At 45.7% G+C, this 17943-nt stretch overlaps 1 protein-coding gene across 5 annotated transcripts in view; it reads right to left on the bottom strand.

The window, feature by feature from the left end:
* Positions 1 to 615: 615 nt before the first annotated feature.
* The window catches only part of SLC25A48 (solute carrier family 25 member 48), a 41056-nt gene continuing 23728 nt past the window's right edge, over positions 616 to 17943 (bottom strand). For 3 of the 5 annotated variants that reach the window (XM_059060611.2, XM_067033392.1, XM_067033393.1), the window contains 2 exons: positions 16055 to 16312; positions 13140 to 13528 (listed from right to left, as the gene is read on the bottom strand). In XM_059060611.2, the coding sequence (XP_058916594.2) occupies positions 13185 to 13528; positions 16055 to 16312 (602 nt within the window). In that variant the 3' untranslated portion in view covers positions 13140 to 13184. Of the gene's footprint in view, positions 989 to 4159; positions 4290 to 13139; positions 13529 to 16054; positions 16313 to 17943 lie in introns of those variants that run through there. The other 2 variants (XM_059060610.2, XM_059060609.2) reach the window with 2 other exon arrangements.

Here is a 17943-nt window from a genome sequence, read left to right as displayed (position 1 = left end):
GGGGTGGTGGGGGGGGGGAAATCTAAGGATATTTTCCCCACCAGGATTTAGGCCAGGAATAGATGCATCATGCTGGCTGGTGGCGGCTTCCCAGGGCACTGTGTTGAGAAGGATTCGGGAGCTGCATTCAGCTCACAAGGAAGGGGCTGTATGACTGATTAGGGATGCTCTTGGGGGCGTGGAAGTGGCAGTGACATCATGGACACATAACAGCAAAAGAGCAGGGGCCTCCCCACGTGGTCCCAGGGAGAAGTAAAATTTAGATTAATGACATCATAATGGAAATCAGACTGTGGACAAAGAGTTCATTTTGTTCTGTTTTGTCCTCCATGTGAAAATAAGGCCCAGAGAACGCCCACCCGACCTGCGCTCAATGCTGCCATCCCGGAGATGCTGTAACCGCGCATGCGACTGTCCAGGGGAGAGAAACCTGCTACAAGGCTTCCCCGCCGCCCTGCCCACCTGAGGCAGCTGGGGAAAAAGGAGCGAGCTTGCCATCTGAGTTCCTCTCCTCACCTGTGTCGAGCGGGCTCCTCTCTGGGCCGGTGACATCCACAGGGGTCTAAGCAGAGGGAAGAATGAGGGTGGCCAGTCTCTTGGAAGCCAGGCGGAAGCAACTGATACAGAAATGTTTTTATTTGGGAACTTAGAGACAACTCCAGCTCCTCTGTGAATTCTCAGTGTGTTTACAGTAGTCTTGGGGGCAGGGTCTATTTGATCCTGCTTGATATCAGGTGCCAGTGAGGATCTGAAATAGATGGTCATGAATCAAAGGTCCTTCCAAGGCAGCAGCTCAGCGGCCCCAGCCCAGAGGTGAGGAAGAGGGCTTGCAACTGGGAAAGCAGGGATTTTGGAGGTGAGACCAGTTGGCTGAGGGTCGGCGGGGAGGCTTTCCTTCTCTTTAGTAAATTCACTACCGCAGGTTCTAGAGACGCCACCATCAGCATCAGCTGTAGCAGAATGAGGCCCTGGTCAGGTGATGCTGGCTCTGGGAAGAAAGAGGAAAGGTAAGACTTTCATCTAACTGGGGTTATCAGTCAGCGAGATCCAGGAGTCAATCCATCTGAAAACTGTTTTTGTGAAGCAACACTGGGCAAAGTATCGCCATGAGGACAGACTGGGGAAAGGCTATGAGGTTGTCTGGGGTTATCTGTAAAAGTTCGATAAAAGATATTGTAGGAAAACATGTATCTTCCTGCCTTGAAAGTGAATTTTCCTGAAGTTGAAAGTGGGCCAATGAAGTCTGAAGATCACAGCAGAGGGTGGACCAGCATCATTCCAGGAAAGCTCTGGGGGCAGGGGATGCTGGCGGGGCAGTAGGGATGGTGCAGTCGGATTCACAGGCCTTGGACCTGTGAATTCAGGTCAGTGCTTTGGATTAACAAGTGCTGACCGCTGAGCAGTGGTTGGGACCCCACTTCTACCACCAAAGGTCATCTTCCTCGTACAGTCTGATCCTGGTTTCTCCATGTGAACAGACAAAACTAACCACGTCACAAAACCACCACCTTGTGCGGTATTTACTGGGTTTCAAATGATCCTTGGGTCACTCATATGTGTGATCTGGGAGTGAGATAACTGAGTGGATGAGTGAGAGGGAAGTGCTCTTTCTTCCCAGGACTTTGTGGGAGCGGGGGGTGGGGGGAGAGCTCTGGTGGTTGGAAGGGGGCTGGAGCTGCTTGGGGCTGGACTCTGTTCCCTGCAGGCACCTGGAAACAATTCCACGCCATTCCCACCACCTGTGCCCAGGAATCAAGATAGACAGCATCCCACCATTTTTTAGGCTCCCTAATTCTCTAACTACCTCATCCCTCTCTGTCCTCAGTCTAGGTTACGAGGTGGGCACTGGCTGCCTTGTCTTCAGAGAGTGGGTTTTATTGCTGCCTGGGGCATGACCTGCCCGAGATCTCAGCACGACTCGATAAATTCAGATCCAGGACTCATTAAAGGGCTTTGGTGTTCTTGGATTAGAGCAAGAAGTTGAACTCCTTGGGTGAGGCTTGTTCAAGATGAGGCTCCAGAAGAGTTACTGGGAATGCCCTCCTCCACCTGAGAGGCACCAGCCCCCTTGTCACCCCAGCAAAGAAGAGGCACACAGACATCTGTGCCCCTTGTCCTATCAGAGCACTTTCAGAATGAAAAGCTTCCAGTTGGGTCACTGCTCTGAAAGGCCAAATCCAGGACAATCAGGATCGGGCTTGCTAGCAATGCCTTCTTTCCTCCTGAAGCAGCCAATCACCAGGGTGGCCACAAGTGGCAGGGTGCCATGGCTCAGGCAAGCGTCCAGTGACTCTGGGATCTGTGAAGACTTGGCATTAAACCCGCTTTGCAGCTGAAGATTTAATGACATGGAAAAATGGTCCTGAACTAGTAAATGGGAGAAGTGAGTTATAAAATACTGAGTAAAGTTGGATCCCATTTGGGGGATTTAAAAAAGTTGGAAAAATATTAACAAGGTCATGAGATTACAGGTATTTTTATTTTGTTCTTTCTGTTTATTTGTATTTTCTATTTTTTCCTACAATAAAAATGCATTGATTTTATGATAGGATTTTTTTAAGTCACTTTCATCTGTTAAAAGGGGGATGTGGCCAGTATCTGAGCACAGCTTTAAGAACCAGACTTCTCTTCCCTGTCCTGGACATAATCCAAGTTCAGTGACTCTTAACCCAGGATATTTAATTATGCAAAATGTGTTGCTGCCCTTTTCCTTTTGTAAGAGAGGGCAAAAAGCCAGAAAGCTGTGGATATAGGTGCTTTAGTGAAAGGCTAAAGCATGTGATTTAAAGCCAGCGTCCAGGGCTGGGCCTGGGCTCACTCTCATGAGCTTGATCCATCCTGCCCTTCCCTTGGCTCTAGGGTCTGGCCCCATCCGTGCATCCTAGCCAGACTCTGATGCCCCAGGGCAGTCAACAGGGAGGTTGGCTAGACCTTCCTGATGAAGACAATTCTCTCCTTTTTGAGAGAATTTGCAGTCACCACAACTGAAGCAAAATGGTCTCTTGTTTTCTAGAAAATTCAGTGACTCAGCCCACTTTGTCTTCTGAGCTCTGCAAACAACTAGTTTGGGGCTCGAGAAGGAGAAACAAGGGAGGAAAAGAAGGGGAGGAATTGAGAGGATATTGGAAGTTGATCATCCATCTACTCAACGGTGTTTCTTAGTCGCCATTTGTGTGCCAGGCTTCATGAGAAGCATTAGTGATACAGAGGTGAAAACATTGTTACAGCTCTCCTGGAACCTTCGTGCTGGCTGGGGAGTGAGGAAAGCTGGCAGGCAGTTATAATGCAAGGGCATGTGGTAGAGACAGAGCAGAGCCTACAGCAGGCACACATCCTCCTGGCTGAGACATCAGGGCAGGCTTCCTGGAGGAGGAGACCTCTACACCAAGGCCTGGACAACAAAGAGGAGTTGGTGAGGCCAAAAACAAGAGGAAGGCCTGAGGAGAGGGTGTCAGGCAAGGGCGGCATGCACAAAGACCCAGAGGCGAGAGTGAGGATTGTATGTTTAAGATGCTGGTGAGAACGAGGCTGTTAAGGACCGACCTATAACCTAGAGGGCAATGGGAAGCCATTGAGGACACTGGAGCAAGGGAGTCACTAGTTCAGATTTCTGTTTTTAGATCCCTTTGGCTGCAGTGACCTTTCTACAATGAGAACAGGAAAAGGAGAGGGTGAGGGAGGCAAGGATGGTATAGCAGAGGCTGTCCTCTAGAGCTCTGGGAGCCTGTCCTCAGACCTAGACTGAGTTCAGTAGGGAGATTGGGGAGATGCTGCCTGTGTAACAGGCGGTGGGCACCCTGGTTCAAGTCCTCCGTCTTGAGCCTGGGTTATTTAAATTGTACAGTGAAGCTAAACACGTGTCTCTCCAAGGGCTGTTGAAGCTACTGAATGGGAAACAGATAGGTGAGCTCACTATAAACAGGTAAGTTCTGTGCCGACCTCAGTTACTGAGCGTCCAGCTCACCATCAGCCACAGGTGGGCATTTCAGAAGGGATTTTTGATGACAAGAAGGGTGGCAATTCTAGCCCAGAATTAACACAGATTAAACAGGAAACAAATGACAGAGGGATATTTCAGAAGGCCACACCATTTTCACCACAAAGAAGAAAGTTTTAAGCTCCAGGAGGGCACAAGTGGCTGGGAAGGAGGTGCACTGACCTTGCGCTCAGGGGCTGGTCGCCACGTGGTCCCCGCGGATCGCCTGCAGCGAGAGCTCGTACCCAAGGAACATGGCCGCGCTCATGGGGAAGCCCCGCACGGCATTGACCGTGATGCCTCTGAAAAACACCTTTGGCAGGAGGCGGCGTTATCACAGGGCACTGACCTGCACCTTCCGCAGGGCTGCCACCAAGGGCAGAGCCAGGGCCGGCGCTGCTGTCCACCCACGCAGCCCCCTGTCCCACTGGACCCTACAAAGCCCAAAGGACCGGGAAGGTGGAGACTCTCCCCCCCCACAGCACACACACACCCCAGCCACGCCCCCACCCTCAGCCACGTCACTTCTGAAGGCACGTTCCTTCGCAGGCCCAGTACACATGCGCTACATACTATGCGCCAACAGGGAGTCCTGCGAACACCACGTACACTCGCTTAATTGTTGCTCTCTCGTGAGCATGCGCACACAAGCTCAGTTCTCGGGACTCTGCAAGTCAGAGCTCCACACGCTTTGCAGTGGTAAAGCACCCGGCCATGACCAACAACTGTAACAGGTGCTTCACAGGACGTCCCCAAAGGGGGAGGGTAGGGGGAACTCAGGCCCTGCTCAAGATGACACACCTGGAGTCCAGGTACAGTTTGCCAGTTAGTAGCTGTGTTACTTGGGAAAATAGCAAAGTCTCTAGAAGTCAATTTTCCCAGCTGTCAAATGGGGGTAATAATACTATTGACCTCCTACAGTTTTTGAGGGAATAGATGAGCCGTTGCTTTTAAAGGCATTTTCACAGTGCCTGTCCAGTAGTAAAGCACTCCTTAACTGTTGACAATCACACCACCATCCTTATTATCAGTAGTCACCACTTCATACAGAGTAGCACTCCACTTTGGTTACTAGTATGAGTGCTGAGGAGTATTAGTACCAGTGGCCTAAACCCAGCCTTTAATACAAGACTGTATTTGTCTTCACCCATAGGGAATATGGTAAGATGCTTTCCTTCCACCCTGAATCTTCCTGCCTGGTGCTGGGTAGACACTGATCTCTGTGACATGGTTCTAGCCCTTGGGAAGTTTATAACCTACTAGGGAAGATAAGCCCCATTCAGGAGTAACTACAGTATAACCTAGAACATGATGAGAATAAATAAAGGCCTTGATGAGGGGTGGGATGGGGAGGAGCTGTCATTAAATGTCTTCTCTGGGAAGAGATCACATGTCTGAAGGCAAATCACTACCCAAGTGTGAATGACCTGAGAACTGTCAGGTATAAGATGTAAACCTGTTTATTAATGCCTGTATAATTTACTGTTTATGGACTAGACCTAGTACTATAATTTTCAGAAGATAGAAATCCCTTACATGTCCCCAATTTTCTTAGTTGTTGGACACTGTGATGTCAGAGTAGGTGCAGGCCACTGTCATGGGCCAGGACATCAGGTGACAGACATCCCTTCAGGAGAGGTGCCTGCACCATGGCACTTGTGGCAGCCTGGGACATGCAGCTTTGTCAGGAAGGAGAAGGGCCTCAGTGTACCTTGGGGGGTGAGGGAGACTTGGCCCCAGGGAAGGGAGCTTAAGATGCCCAAAGGTGAGCAAGTGGCCCAACCAAACCCTGGAGCAATTCAGGTAGGGGGCAAGAAGGCTCCTTGTAACATTAATACTCCTCTCTAATGTCTAACCTTTATGGAATTCCACAGGCTCAGCCAGGGTGACTGAATAGCAGCAAGGAACTGGGTCAGCCTCTGAGAGGAAAATTCCATGCCGGGTGCACACAGAGGTTCCCGTATGCACCGGGGTTTGGCTCTGCAAGGCGAGGCAAGCCAGGCAGGACGCAGCTTGGAATGTGATCCTCCTCTCCCATGGCACTGGGCCGTGCAGGAGCCGTGGGCCACTTCAGGCAGCCAGAGTTCATGAATGCATGAACGAACGAACTCCTTGATGTGAAAAAAGAATGGTCTCTGGGCTGAAAGCATCCTGGTGGTGGTTGTGGTAGTGGGGGATTCCTGAAGTGGAGGGAGGCCTTCAGATCCCCCAAGTGGCAGAACCAAAGAGTAACCAACACTGATGCCTACTTAAAAATGGTCCCCTCCATCTCTCCTTAGAGTCATCCAGTCTCATCCCACTGTCACAAGCCCCCTCACAACAGTCACCTCTGTGGAGCTAGAGGGCATCAAGTCACTCCTCCAGCCTACTTATTGCAGATGACAGCTCTCCAAGTGTGAGCCATGGCCCATGTGGTTTAGGACATGGATCCTTGCAGCAGGCAGAGAATGGATCCAAAACTACCCCACCTTTCTTCCATTCTGACTTGGGAATGCCCCAGAAGTCCATGGACTTACTAGTTCCCCTACCATAAAGACTGCTTTACTGGTAATCCCTGAGTTACAAGGGGCTACTAAAACTGGATACCACTGCCGTTATTTCACTCCTTTCCAATTCTTTACTATCACTGAGTTCTTCTTCCATAGGGAAGTGAGAATAGGTTGCAGCCTTAGTGAGCTGCAGTAAAACTGTTTGGGAATGCGTACTCCACAAAGCCAGCACTCAAGCTCACTAGGATTGGAGCCATCCCTCAGCCTTGGGAAAAGATGCTCCACCTGCCGCTGCTGGGGATCTGACTGTGAGACCACCCAACTTTCCAGGGCTGTATAAGATTATTTTTTAATCATGTTACTATGTATGTTTATATGCAAACACATATACAAACATGCATAAATATACATACACACATATATGCTTGCATAGGCTGTGAATATTTTGAAAATATATCACAAGAAACTTATAACAGTGATTGCCTTTGAGAGAAGACTGGCAGGGGGTCACAGGAGGGACATTTAGACAGTATATCCTCTTATACCTTTTGAAGCTTCCTATGTTCACATACTACAAATTTTTTAAGCAACTAATAAAAAATAATTTCAGTCAATGATGTGGTTAATCAAGTTGAATATTGCTCTCTCTGCTTAAAACCTGTCTCTGAATATAAATTGTGTGTCAGACACTTTTGAGGTTAAGAAATCAATCATCTGACCTCAGTTGTTTTCTAGGACTTTACTTTTAACAGAACACAGTAAATTTTTGGAGGAAATAATATCAGCAATATATTTTGCTTCTACAGGACTTTTTGGAAAAATGATACATTAATATTTGGGGAAATAGAAAAAAATCTCAAATAAAAACTGAGCATCTATTTTGAATCTCTCTTATGTGTCACTCTGTATTTGTTGGTTGAATCACAAACTGTGTTTCTGCTAAAAAAATACAAAAGACAATTGATTCAACATCTATTTATGATAAAAATAATAAAGGCCATATATGACAAGCCCACAGCTAACTTCTTAATCAATGGTGAAAAGCTGAAAGCATTTCCTTTAAGATCAGGAACAAGATGAGGGTATCCACTCTTGCCACTTTTATTTAGCATAGTATTGAGAGTCCTAGCCACAGCAATCAGAGAAGAAAAAGAAATAAAAGGAATCTAAATTGGAAAAGAAGAAGTAAAACTGTCACTGTTTGAAGATGACATGATACTATACATAGGAAATCCTAAAGATGCCCCCAAAAAACTACCAGAACTCTTCAATGAATTTAGTAAAGTTTCAGGATACAAAATTAATACACAGAAATTTGTTGCTAACAATGAACTATCAGAAAGAGATATTAAGAAAACAGTCCCATTTACAATTGCATAAAAAATACCTAGGAATAAATCTAACTAAGGAGGTAAAAGGTACTTGGTAAACTATAAGACATCAATGAAAGACACTGAAGATGACACAAACAGTTGGAAAGATATACCATGCTCATGGATTGGAAGAATTAATATTATTAAAAAGACCATACTCCCCAAGGCAATCTACAGATGAAATGCAACCCCTGTCAAAATATCAATGGCATTTTTCATGGAACTAGAACAAATAATTCTAAAATTTGGATGGAAAAACAAAAGACCCTGAATAGCCAAAACAATCTTAAGAACAAAGAACAAAGCTAGAGGTACCATGCTCCCTGATTTCAAACTATACTACAAAGCTACAGTAATCAAAACAGTATGATACTGGCACAAAAACAAACACATAGATCAATGGAACAGAATAGAGGACCCAGAGATGAACCCATGCTTATATGGGCAATTGATCTATGACAAAGGAGGCAAGAATATACAATGGGGAAAATAAAGCCTCTTCAATAATGGTGTTGGAAAAACTGGACTACTTTCTCACACCCTATATAAATTCAAAGTGGATTAAAGACTTAAACATAAGACCTGAAACCATAAAACTTCTAGAAGAAAACATAGGCTATACATTCTTTGACATCAATCTTAGCAATATTTTTTGAGATCAGTCTCCTCAGGTAAGGGAAACAGAAGCAAAAATAAACAAATGGGACTATATCAAACTAAAAAGCTTTTTCACAGTGAAGGAAACTACCAGCAAAATGAAAACGCTGCATACTGAATGACAGAAGATATTTGCAAATGATATATCTGATAAGGGGTTAATATCCAAAATATACAAAAAACTCATATAACTCAACATCAAAAAACCAAACAACCCAATTAAAAAATGGGCAGAGGACCTGCAAAGACATTTTTCCAAAAAAGACATACAGATGACCAACATGCACATGAAAAGATGCTCAAAATCACTAATCATCAGGGAAATGCAAATCAAAACCACAATGAGATAGCACCTCACACCAGTCAGAATGGCTATTATCAAAAAGACAAGAAATAACATGTGTTGGTGAGGATGTGGAGAAAAGGGAACCCTTGCACACTGTTGGTGGGAATGTAAATTGGTGCAGCACTATGGAAAATAGTATGGAGGTTCCTCAAAAAATATTAAAAATAGAACTACCATACAATCCAGCAATTCCACTCCTGGGTATTTACCTAAAGAAAATAAAAACACTAATTATAAAAGATACATGCACTCCTATGTTCATTGCAGCATTATTTACAATAGCCAAGACTGAATTAAATGTTGACATTTGTGAAAAAATGGATGGACCTAGAAGGTATTATACTAAGTGAAATAAGTCAGAGAAAGACAAATACTGTATGATTTCACTTATATTTGGAGTCTAAAAAACAAAACAAATGAACAAGCATAACTAACCAGAAACAGAGTCATAGATACAGAGAACAAACAGGTTGTTGCCAAAGGGGAAGGATGTTGAGGAGGAAAGAAATAGGTGAGGGAAATTAACAGGTACAAACTTGCAGTTACAAACTAAATGAGTAATGGGTATGAAATGTACTGTGTGAGGAATATAGTCAATAATTATGTAATATCTTTGTATGGTGACAGACGGTAACTAGATTTATCATGGTGATAATTTTGAAATGCACAGGAACATCAAATCACTATGTTGTGTACCAGGAACTAATAAAGTGTTGTACGTCAATTATACTTCTAAAACAAACAAATAGAGAAAAAGAGATCAGATTTGTGGTTACCAGAAGTAAGAGGTGGTGGGAGGGGATGTACAACATGTAATGTACAACATGAAAAATATAATGAACACTGCTGTATATTATGTATGAAAGTGGTTAAGAGAGTAGATCCTGAGTTCTCATCACAAGGAAAAAAGTATTTTTCTATTTCTTTAAGTTGTATCTATATGAGGTGATAGATGTTCACTAAACTTATTGTGGTCATCATTTCATGATATATGTAAGTCAAATCATTATGCTGTACACCTTAAACATCTACAGTGCTGTATGTCTATTATATCTCAATAAAACTGGAAAAGAAAAAAAAAAAACAACTGAGGTGAGAATTCTAGGAACATGGCAGAATAGAAAGTACCAGGACTCTGTCTCCTCACCTAGATAACTATTACACAGACAGAATTTGTGTGATGTAACTACTTTAGAACTCTGGAGTTTACTGAAGGCTTCCAACTTCCAGGGGAGGGTTCGGGCAGTGGTTAATTTCAGTCAATGTCAGCATTTAGCACAGTAGCAGCTACCCATCCCCCATCCCAAGCCCTTTGGCAGGCATCTATGCACATGTTCCTGGAGTAACCTGCACACAGCTTGTGGGAACCAGAGTGGGCAATGAGAACCTTGTCCTCCAAATACTGGACATCTGTGTTCTGGTCACTGATTGCTATTTCTGATCATGAGGTGCAAAGAAGAGGGCAGTCATTCTTGTTTAACCTCCCCCTCCATCTTGCAACCTCCTTGTTCACTGGTTGAAGTGACTTCCAGGGAATTTAAAAGGATGGTGCCCCTTTCCCTTCCCTTCATTTCTCTCTTTTTCCTCTTTTGGGAGCCAGACATTAAAGACTAGGACATTCAAAAGCAAATGCGTGTATGAGGAATATTAGAAAGTGACTGCGTATGCCCAGGGAAAGGCACAGGGTCAGAAAAACACTGAGAAAACCTTAAGTTTACACCTCAGGTTTATCATTGGCACAGAGATAGTCTACAATAATCAAAAACAATAATAAAACCCACCACACCCTGGGGAAGAGGGAGAATTGGATTTCTAGAGTTACCACATTATTAGATTCAAATGTCTAGTTTTCAATAAAAAAATCACAAGGCATATAAGAAACAGGAAAGTATGGTCCACTCAAAGGAAAAAAATCAAAATACAATGTCCCTGAAAAAGACCTGATAGCATATCTACTTGACAAAGACTTTAAAATATCCTTCTTGAAGATGCTTGAAGAAATAAAGAAAGATGTGAAGAGAGTCAAGAAAATGATATGTGAACAAAATAGAAATATCAATAAAGAAATGGAAAACCCAGAAAGAAAGCAAACAAATTCTGGAGCTGAAAAGCACTGAATGAATGAATGAATAACTGAAATGAAAAATTTACTAGAATGATTCAAAGGTTTATTTGAACAGGCAGAGGAAAGAATCAGCAAACTTAAAGATAGGACAAGAGAAGTTATTTAGTCTGACAGACAGAAAGAAAAAACATTGAAGAAGAAAAGTAAACAGAGCCTAAGGGACTTGTGGGAAACTATCAAACAGAGCAACATATTCATTGTGGGAGTCCAAGGAGGAGAGAGAGAAAGAGGGAGAGAGAGAGAGAGAGAGAGAGAGAGAGAGAGAGAGAGAGAGAGAGAGAGAGAGAGAGAGAGAGGCAGAGAATATTTTAAGTAATAGGGCCAAAAACTTCCCAAACATGATGAAAGACATGAATATAAACATCAAAGAAGCTCAATGAACTCCAAGGAAGATGAACTCAAAGAGACCTACAAGAAGACACATTATAACAAACTTTTGAAGGACAAAGAAACTTGAAAGCAGATAAAAAGTATCCTCTATAAAACTTTCAGCAGATTACTCATCAGAAATTTTAGCAGCCAGAAGGCAATGGGCGAATATATCCAAAGTGCTGAAAGAAAAAAACCAAAACTGTCAACAAAGGATTACTATATCCAGAAAAACTATACTTCAAGAGTGAGAGAGAGGGCTTCCCTGGTGGCATAGTGGTTGAGAGTCCTCCTGCTGATGCAGGGGACACAGGTTCATGCCCCGGTCCAGGAAGATCCCACATGCTGTGGAGTGGCTAGGCCCGTGAGCCATGGCTGCTGAGCTTGTGCGTCCAGAGCCTGTGCTCCACAACGGGAGAGGCCACAACAGTAAGAGGCCCACGTACCGCAAAAAAAAAAAAAAAAAAGAGTGAGAAAGAAATCAAGATATTCCCAGATAAACAAAAGCTAAAGGAGTTCATTACCACTAGATCTACCCTGTAAGAAATGCTCAAGAGAGCCCTGCAGGCTGAAATAAAATCACTAGATAGTAACTTGAAGCTCTATCAAGAGATATTGTAAAAATGTCACAAAAGGTAAATACATGGGGAGAGTGACATTAGCATCATGGCAGCCCAAAATGTCCCTTATTTTGTCCTCACTTCAACAACAAAAATTCAGCATCCATCCATGAACAAAACTGCCCCTGTGGGAGTTGTGGGATCCAGCACCATACACCAAGGGACCCAAGAGGAGTCTTGCCCACCTGTGCATCAGCTAATAGGCAGACAGACCTCAGTACTGGCAGCAAAACCTGCAGTAGCCTGTGAATTGGCTCCCGCCACTCTTGGCTGTAGTCCAGGAGCAGCTGGAGAACACTGACTTGGGAGGTCACACACAGATGAGAGAGCCTTTGTGGAAGTCCAGGTTTCCAGAGGAGAAGCTCTGGCACTCCATTGGAGCAAAAAAAACAGAAGTTTGGACACACTGGAGTGGCAGTTAGTAAGGATTGGAGGGCTTGGGATGAGGCAGTAACGTGAGATAAGGCCCAGAGGTCAGTAGTAATATTAACACTAATAAAACTACTAATACTAATGCTAATGATAAACAGATGACTCTCTCTAAATGTTCTCTATGTGTTATACATTAAACTGAGCACTTTTTATATGCCTAATTTAAGTTAACCTACAAATATCTCTGCTGTTCATGGTAGGGGTGATTATCATTGGAGAAATTGAGGCCCAGAGAGGGGAAGCTTGCCTGGATTCCCCCAGTTCCCAAGTAGCCAGGCCTGGCTTTGCACTCAAGTCTGCTGACTCTAAGAGGCATGCCAAGAAGGCCAGGGGCCCATTCGAGGAAGAGCAAGCATGAGGGTACTAGGGGGTATAGTGGGAGGCAAGATAGATGGGGATGTTTATAACTTTGGACACTAGATGTGGAAACCTGATCTTCATTCTGAGATACTTGAGAGGCAAGTAGAGGCTTGGGTTTAGGATAAGCCCTTTAGGTTCAGGAGAAGGGAGACAAGGTCAGGCTGGAGGCTGCCTCAGTAGCCGAGACCAGAGGTGATGGGGTCTGGACTTGTGTGGGGTGGAAAGCAGAAGACAGATCAGGGAATTGGAACCTGCAAGATGTGATGTTTGCGATGGTTCTGGGAATTCCCACTTATAGGAGGGGTGAGGCTGAGGTGCTGAGCAGGGAGTGAGGAAGGAGCTCCTAGCCTTTCTGGATGAGGAGGCCAGCTTTGGTAACACAGATGTGAGTCTAGACCCCGGCTCTGCCACATACCAGCTGTGTGACCTCAGGTAGGTTACCGGTCCTCTCTGAACCCATCAGCTGGCTGCACACCCACTTCTTCCTTCAGCCCAGGGCAAGGACTGGATGAAACAAGTGCTTCATAATTTAACTGCCAGCACCTCGGTTTCCTGATTCCCTTCTCTGTAGTCTCACATCTTCCAAAATCTCTGACCCTACCTTCCAGGGACTGACACTGACCCTGCATGACTGCTGTGGGGCTTACTTTAAGACCTTCCTTCTGGTAACTCTGGGAGATACAGTCCAGGACACCTTTGTATTTGTTTACATAAACCCCGTCAGCTTGCAGTCGGCTCTTCACGACATCCATAGGAGTTGCTGTCCCCCAAGAAATTGCTCCTGTTAAGAGAGAGACAGGTATCAGGGGCTGGCTGGTTGGGGTCTGGAGGGGACCCAGCTCCCTGCAGATTTCCACCATTCAGAGGCTTAATATGCTGCTGGGGGATGTGGAAAGAGGTCAAGGTCAGGACCTATGCAGGGGATTCTTGATCCTCCTTTGCCACTTGCTGTGGGGACTTTGCATAAGTCTTCTGCCACCTCTAGGCCTTGGGTTTGTCTTCTGTAAAATGGGTCTGCAGTACCCATCTTCATGGGGTTGCTATGAGGACAAATAACCTGATGCATGTGAAGCATTTAGCACAGTGCCAGGTCCATCTCTAGTGCTTCCTAAGCAGAAGGCTTTATTAGCAGCTTTTATTGGGGGAACAGGAACAGGCCCCATAGTACTTTCCGGGCACAGGGGAGGGAGACCAGGGTGAGGCCTGAGGCTGAAGGCTGGCAGCTCCCCAGAGGCAGGATTTACTTTGAACATGAAGAAGATGCTAAACAAACACTTTCAGATAGCCTGCTTGCCAAGGAAGGGTCAGCTTAGGAATTGCAGAGAAGAGCAGGGGCAGGTCTTTAAAAAGCTCTTATCTTTTCCAGTGATGTGGAATAGAAGCCTTAGGACCATGTGCCACTGGGTCATCTTCATTGGATAAGTTCAGGTGTCCTGGTTTGAGTACTTTGTGACTTTAACGGACTCTAAGAAAACAACGCCAGGTTATTGTATAAACAGAGAAATTGGCAAATTCTTTGATGGGGAGAGAAAAACAAACTGATGCCAAAGTCCAAGGCAGCTGGTTTGCAAGGTTTTGTAACTGCTGCCCAGCGGCTCCCAAAAGAGGCCTTAGCCTGTCCCCAGCCCCCTGCCCATCTCAGCCTCCTGCCCTTGGTCCTCTGGGAGCCCTCTGGACCTCTCCTCCCTCCTGCTTTCTTCCAGGATAAATGGGGCCGCTTTCCTTGGAGTCAGCCCAGGTGCTGCCCTGGCATACTCCCCTGTTCTCAGCCCATGCGCGAGGGTATTACAAAACCAGGTTTGACGGCCAGGCCACACGCATCTGCTCTCACCAGAAATGAGAGCAGCTGGGGCCTGTTTGCCTTCTCAGTCAAGAAGTACTTATTGAGCACTTACTGGGAGCTGGCACAGGCCAGGCCTCAGGCACAAGGTGGGGAACGGGTACACTGGGGTCTGGTGGCTAAGATGTGGGCTCTGTTATGTGTTTCCTAAGTTTCAAGCACAGCTGATTAGATGATGATGAGGAGGAGGAATGACAATTTTCTTCTCTCCAGTGGAACGGTCAGCATCAAACATACCATGTTATCTGCCTTTTTAAAAAAATTTTTATTGCAGTTTGGTTGCTTTACAATGTTGCGTTAGCCTCCACTGCAGAACAAAATGAATCAGCCATACACATACAGACCTCCCCTCCCTTTTGGACTTCCCTCTCATTTAGGTTACCACAGTGCATTAGGTAGAGTTCCCTGTGCTATACAGTATGTTCCCATCTGTTATCCACCTTCTTGAGAAGCAATCCTCTCTTGACTTCCGTACCCCTCTCTGACTATAGCTGTGTTTCTCTCTTTCCCAATACAGCACATTCAAATCTCTCAGAAGTGCTGTTTGTACTTGGGTTCTCCAATTTCTTTCATCCCATTCTCTCTTGATCCCACTTCAATCAGGTTTTCACACCCTTCTCTTCATCAAAATGGGTCTTGTCAAAGTCCCTGGTGACCTATGCATTGCTAAATGCAAGCAGTGGGAATAGCAAGTGCAAAGGCCCTGTGGTGGGGAGAGAGCCAGGCACGGTCAAGTTGCAGGAAAGAGACCAGTGTGGCTGGAGCAGAGCAAAGTAAGGGGACGGTAGCAAAAAAATGAGTGCAGAAGGGTAACAGGCAGCTGGAATGCTGATGGTCTTGAAACCATTGCAAGGTCATCGACTTTTACCCAAAGTGAAATGGGGATGCAGCGTGGGTTCTGAGTAAGGAGGTTAAGTAACCAGTCCATGGTCACAAAATGACTAAGTGTGGATTTGAACTTGGATCTTTCTGACTGCAGAGTCCCTACTATACTGTCTACATTAGCTGTGTGACCTTGAGTTGGTCACGCTGAACCTGTTTTCTCACCTGAAACATGGGGAGACTGATTCCTACCTTTTGGGGCTAATGAAAATCTCACATTAGAAAGGTTTGCAGGGTGCCAGTATTCAAAAAAGGTGAGCCATGATAAGAGATTTTCTTTTCAAAGCTCAGTGATACCTGACACAGAGTAAGTGCTCAAAATATACCTTCCAGCTGAAAGCTGCAAGAGCCCAAATAGGGACTCAGAGAGAAGCAGATGGGAGAAAGAGGGGGGATCATTCCCCATTCCTAGCCCTTCGTCTGCCTGGCCAGGTCTGGCCATAGCACGTACTTAACAAAGGATTGCTGGATGAGTGGCTGGATGAACCCGGCCCTTCCCCAGGGCTGAGCAGGGCATGGTAGGCTCCCCAGCTGTCTTGCTGCCGTGGTCAGCACAGGGGCAGGGATCGGCCATGCCGCCCTTACCTGCCACGCCGCCCGCCAGCCACACAGCACAGGGGCTGGGGCCTGTGTGGGCCTCCGGCGTAATCCAGTCACTCAGGAACACATAAGGGATGAAGTAGAGGCAGTAGCCCGGGACGTCCCGCAGCAGCATGGCACTGGCGCCCCGGTACAGCCCTGCCAGGCCTTCAGTCCGCACGATGGTTATGATGCAATGCACAGGCCCCTGGTAGGCTGGCTGCTCCCCAAGAGCTGCCACCCTGGGCTTCAAACCGAGGTTGGCTGCAAAGACAGGGCAAAAAGATGGCAAGTGACCTGGGCGCAAGAGAATGACCATTTTCTGGCATTGGAGTCAGCCCAGCCCATTGACAGTTCCCACTCACGTCACCAATGGATTTTTACCAAAACTTCTGACCATCTTGGCAGCTCAAACGGGGATTCTGAAGGCCCAACAGGGAGCTCCTGCCAGCATGTGCAGCCAGACTGGACAAAATCCAAGCCAGGTGATAAAGCACCTGTTGCCTTAGAATGCCCAGAGGTTCTCGGTCAACCATCACTATGTCTTTTTGAGTAGATGTGACTGCACAATGCCTTGGATCAAATATGCTGAGGCATACCAAGCTCCTTCTTGAAGCAGAGGCTGGAAAAGCCAACACTCTGTGTGTGTGTGTGTGTGTGTGTGTGTGTGTGTGTGTGTGTGTGTGTGTGTGTGTATACTCATGCATAATGTGGTAAAAAGTGTATGAGATTTTGACCCAGACTGTCCTGGTTCCAAATCCTGGCCCTGCTTACCAACTTTCTGACCTTGGTAGGCACCTTTTTAGCCTTTGTTTCCTTACCTTTGAAAAGGGGACAGGCCAATACTGTATTGTATACTTGAAAGTTGCTAAGAGAGCAGATCTTAAACATTCTCACCATATACACACACAAAATGGTAACTATGTGAGGTGATGGATGTGTAAAGTGACCTTATCTTGGTAATCATTTCACTATACATACGTGTACCAAATCATCACATTGTGCACCCTAAACTTACACAAGGCTATATGTCAACTGTATCTCAATAAAGTTGGAAAATTGTATTTTTTAAATAAAAAGGAGAACAGGCTCTTGTGAGTATAAACAAGGTAATACCTATAAAGAGCTCAGCATGGTGCTAGGAACACTGTAGGGGTGCAATGTTATCACCAGATTATTACTGAGACCAAGTTGACTGGTGTGAGTTGGGTGCAGGATGCACTGGCTGGAGGGCTGGATATGTTCTCACTGACTCTCTCCAGCCCTGGCCAGACTGTGCCCTGAAACAGCTGTAGGGCAGTACTGGTGCCATTGGCCCCTCAAAGTCCAGGGGCACAGGGTGCTGTCTCCTTAGCTGACCTCTGGGGTCTCTGCTGGCAGATCATCAGTTGTTATATCAGTAGCTTCTTTACAGGATGTGTGTAGCCAGCAAGTAGTCACTCTGTGTGTCCCTCTAATTCTTCCATCGGGCTTCTTCCATCTCCCTGCCTTATTCCTGTCTACTCTGCTATGGACCTTTTAGCACAGCTCTGACTCATGGCCAGAGATACCTCCTAGTCCCAGTGCAGATAAAGCAGACTCATGTTCTCAACTTTCCCTTCTTGAAGAACTAACATGACATGGCCAGGACAGAAACAGGATGAAGCTTGCCTGTGACCACATGCATATTTTGCCACCTGGGTTTAATTCCCTATAAGCACCCTCTCAATTGGGGTTTTACACATGCTGGCTAAGAGACAGATCACTTTTGTTATGTAGGTGAACATCCAAGCCCCCTACATAGCCCCATCTTTATCAAAGGAAGGTTAGGAAAAAATACTCAGCTTCATGATGCCACAATCCAAACTGGAGATTTAGGAGTAAAGTACAACCTGTCCTTTTCACTCAACCCGGAA

Source organism: Kogia breviceps, chromosome 4, assembly GCF_026419965.1.
Source record: "Kogia breviceps isolate mKogBre1 chromosome 4, mKogBre1 haplotype 1, whole genome shotgun sequence".
NCBI classification, from domain to species: Eukaryota; Metazoa; Chordata; class Mammalia; order Artiodactyla; family Physeteridae; genus Kogia; species Kogia breviceps.
This window is presented reverse-complemented; position numbering and strand designations above follow the sequence as displayed.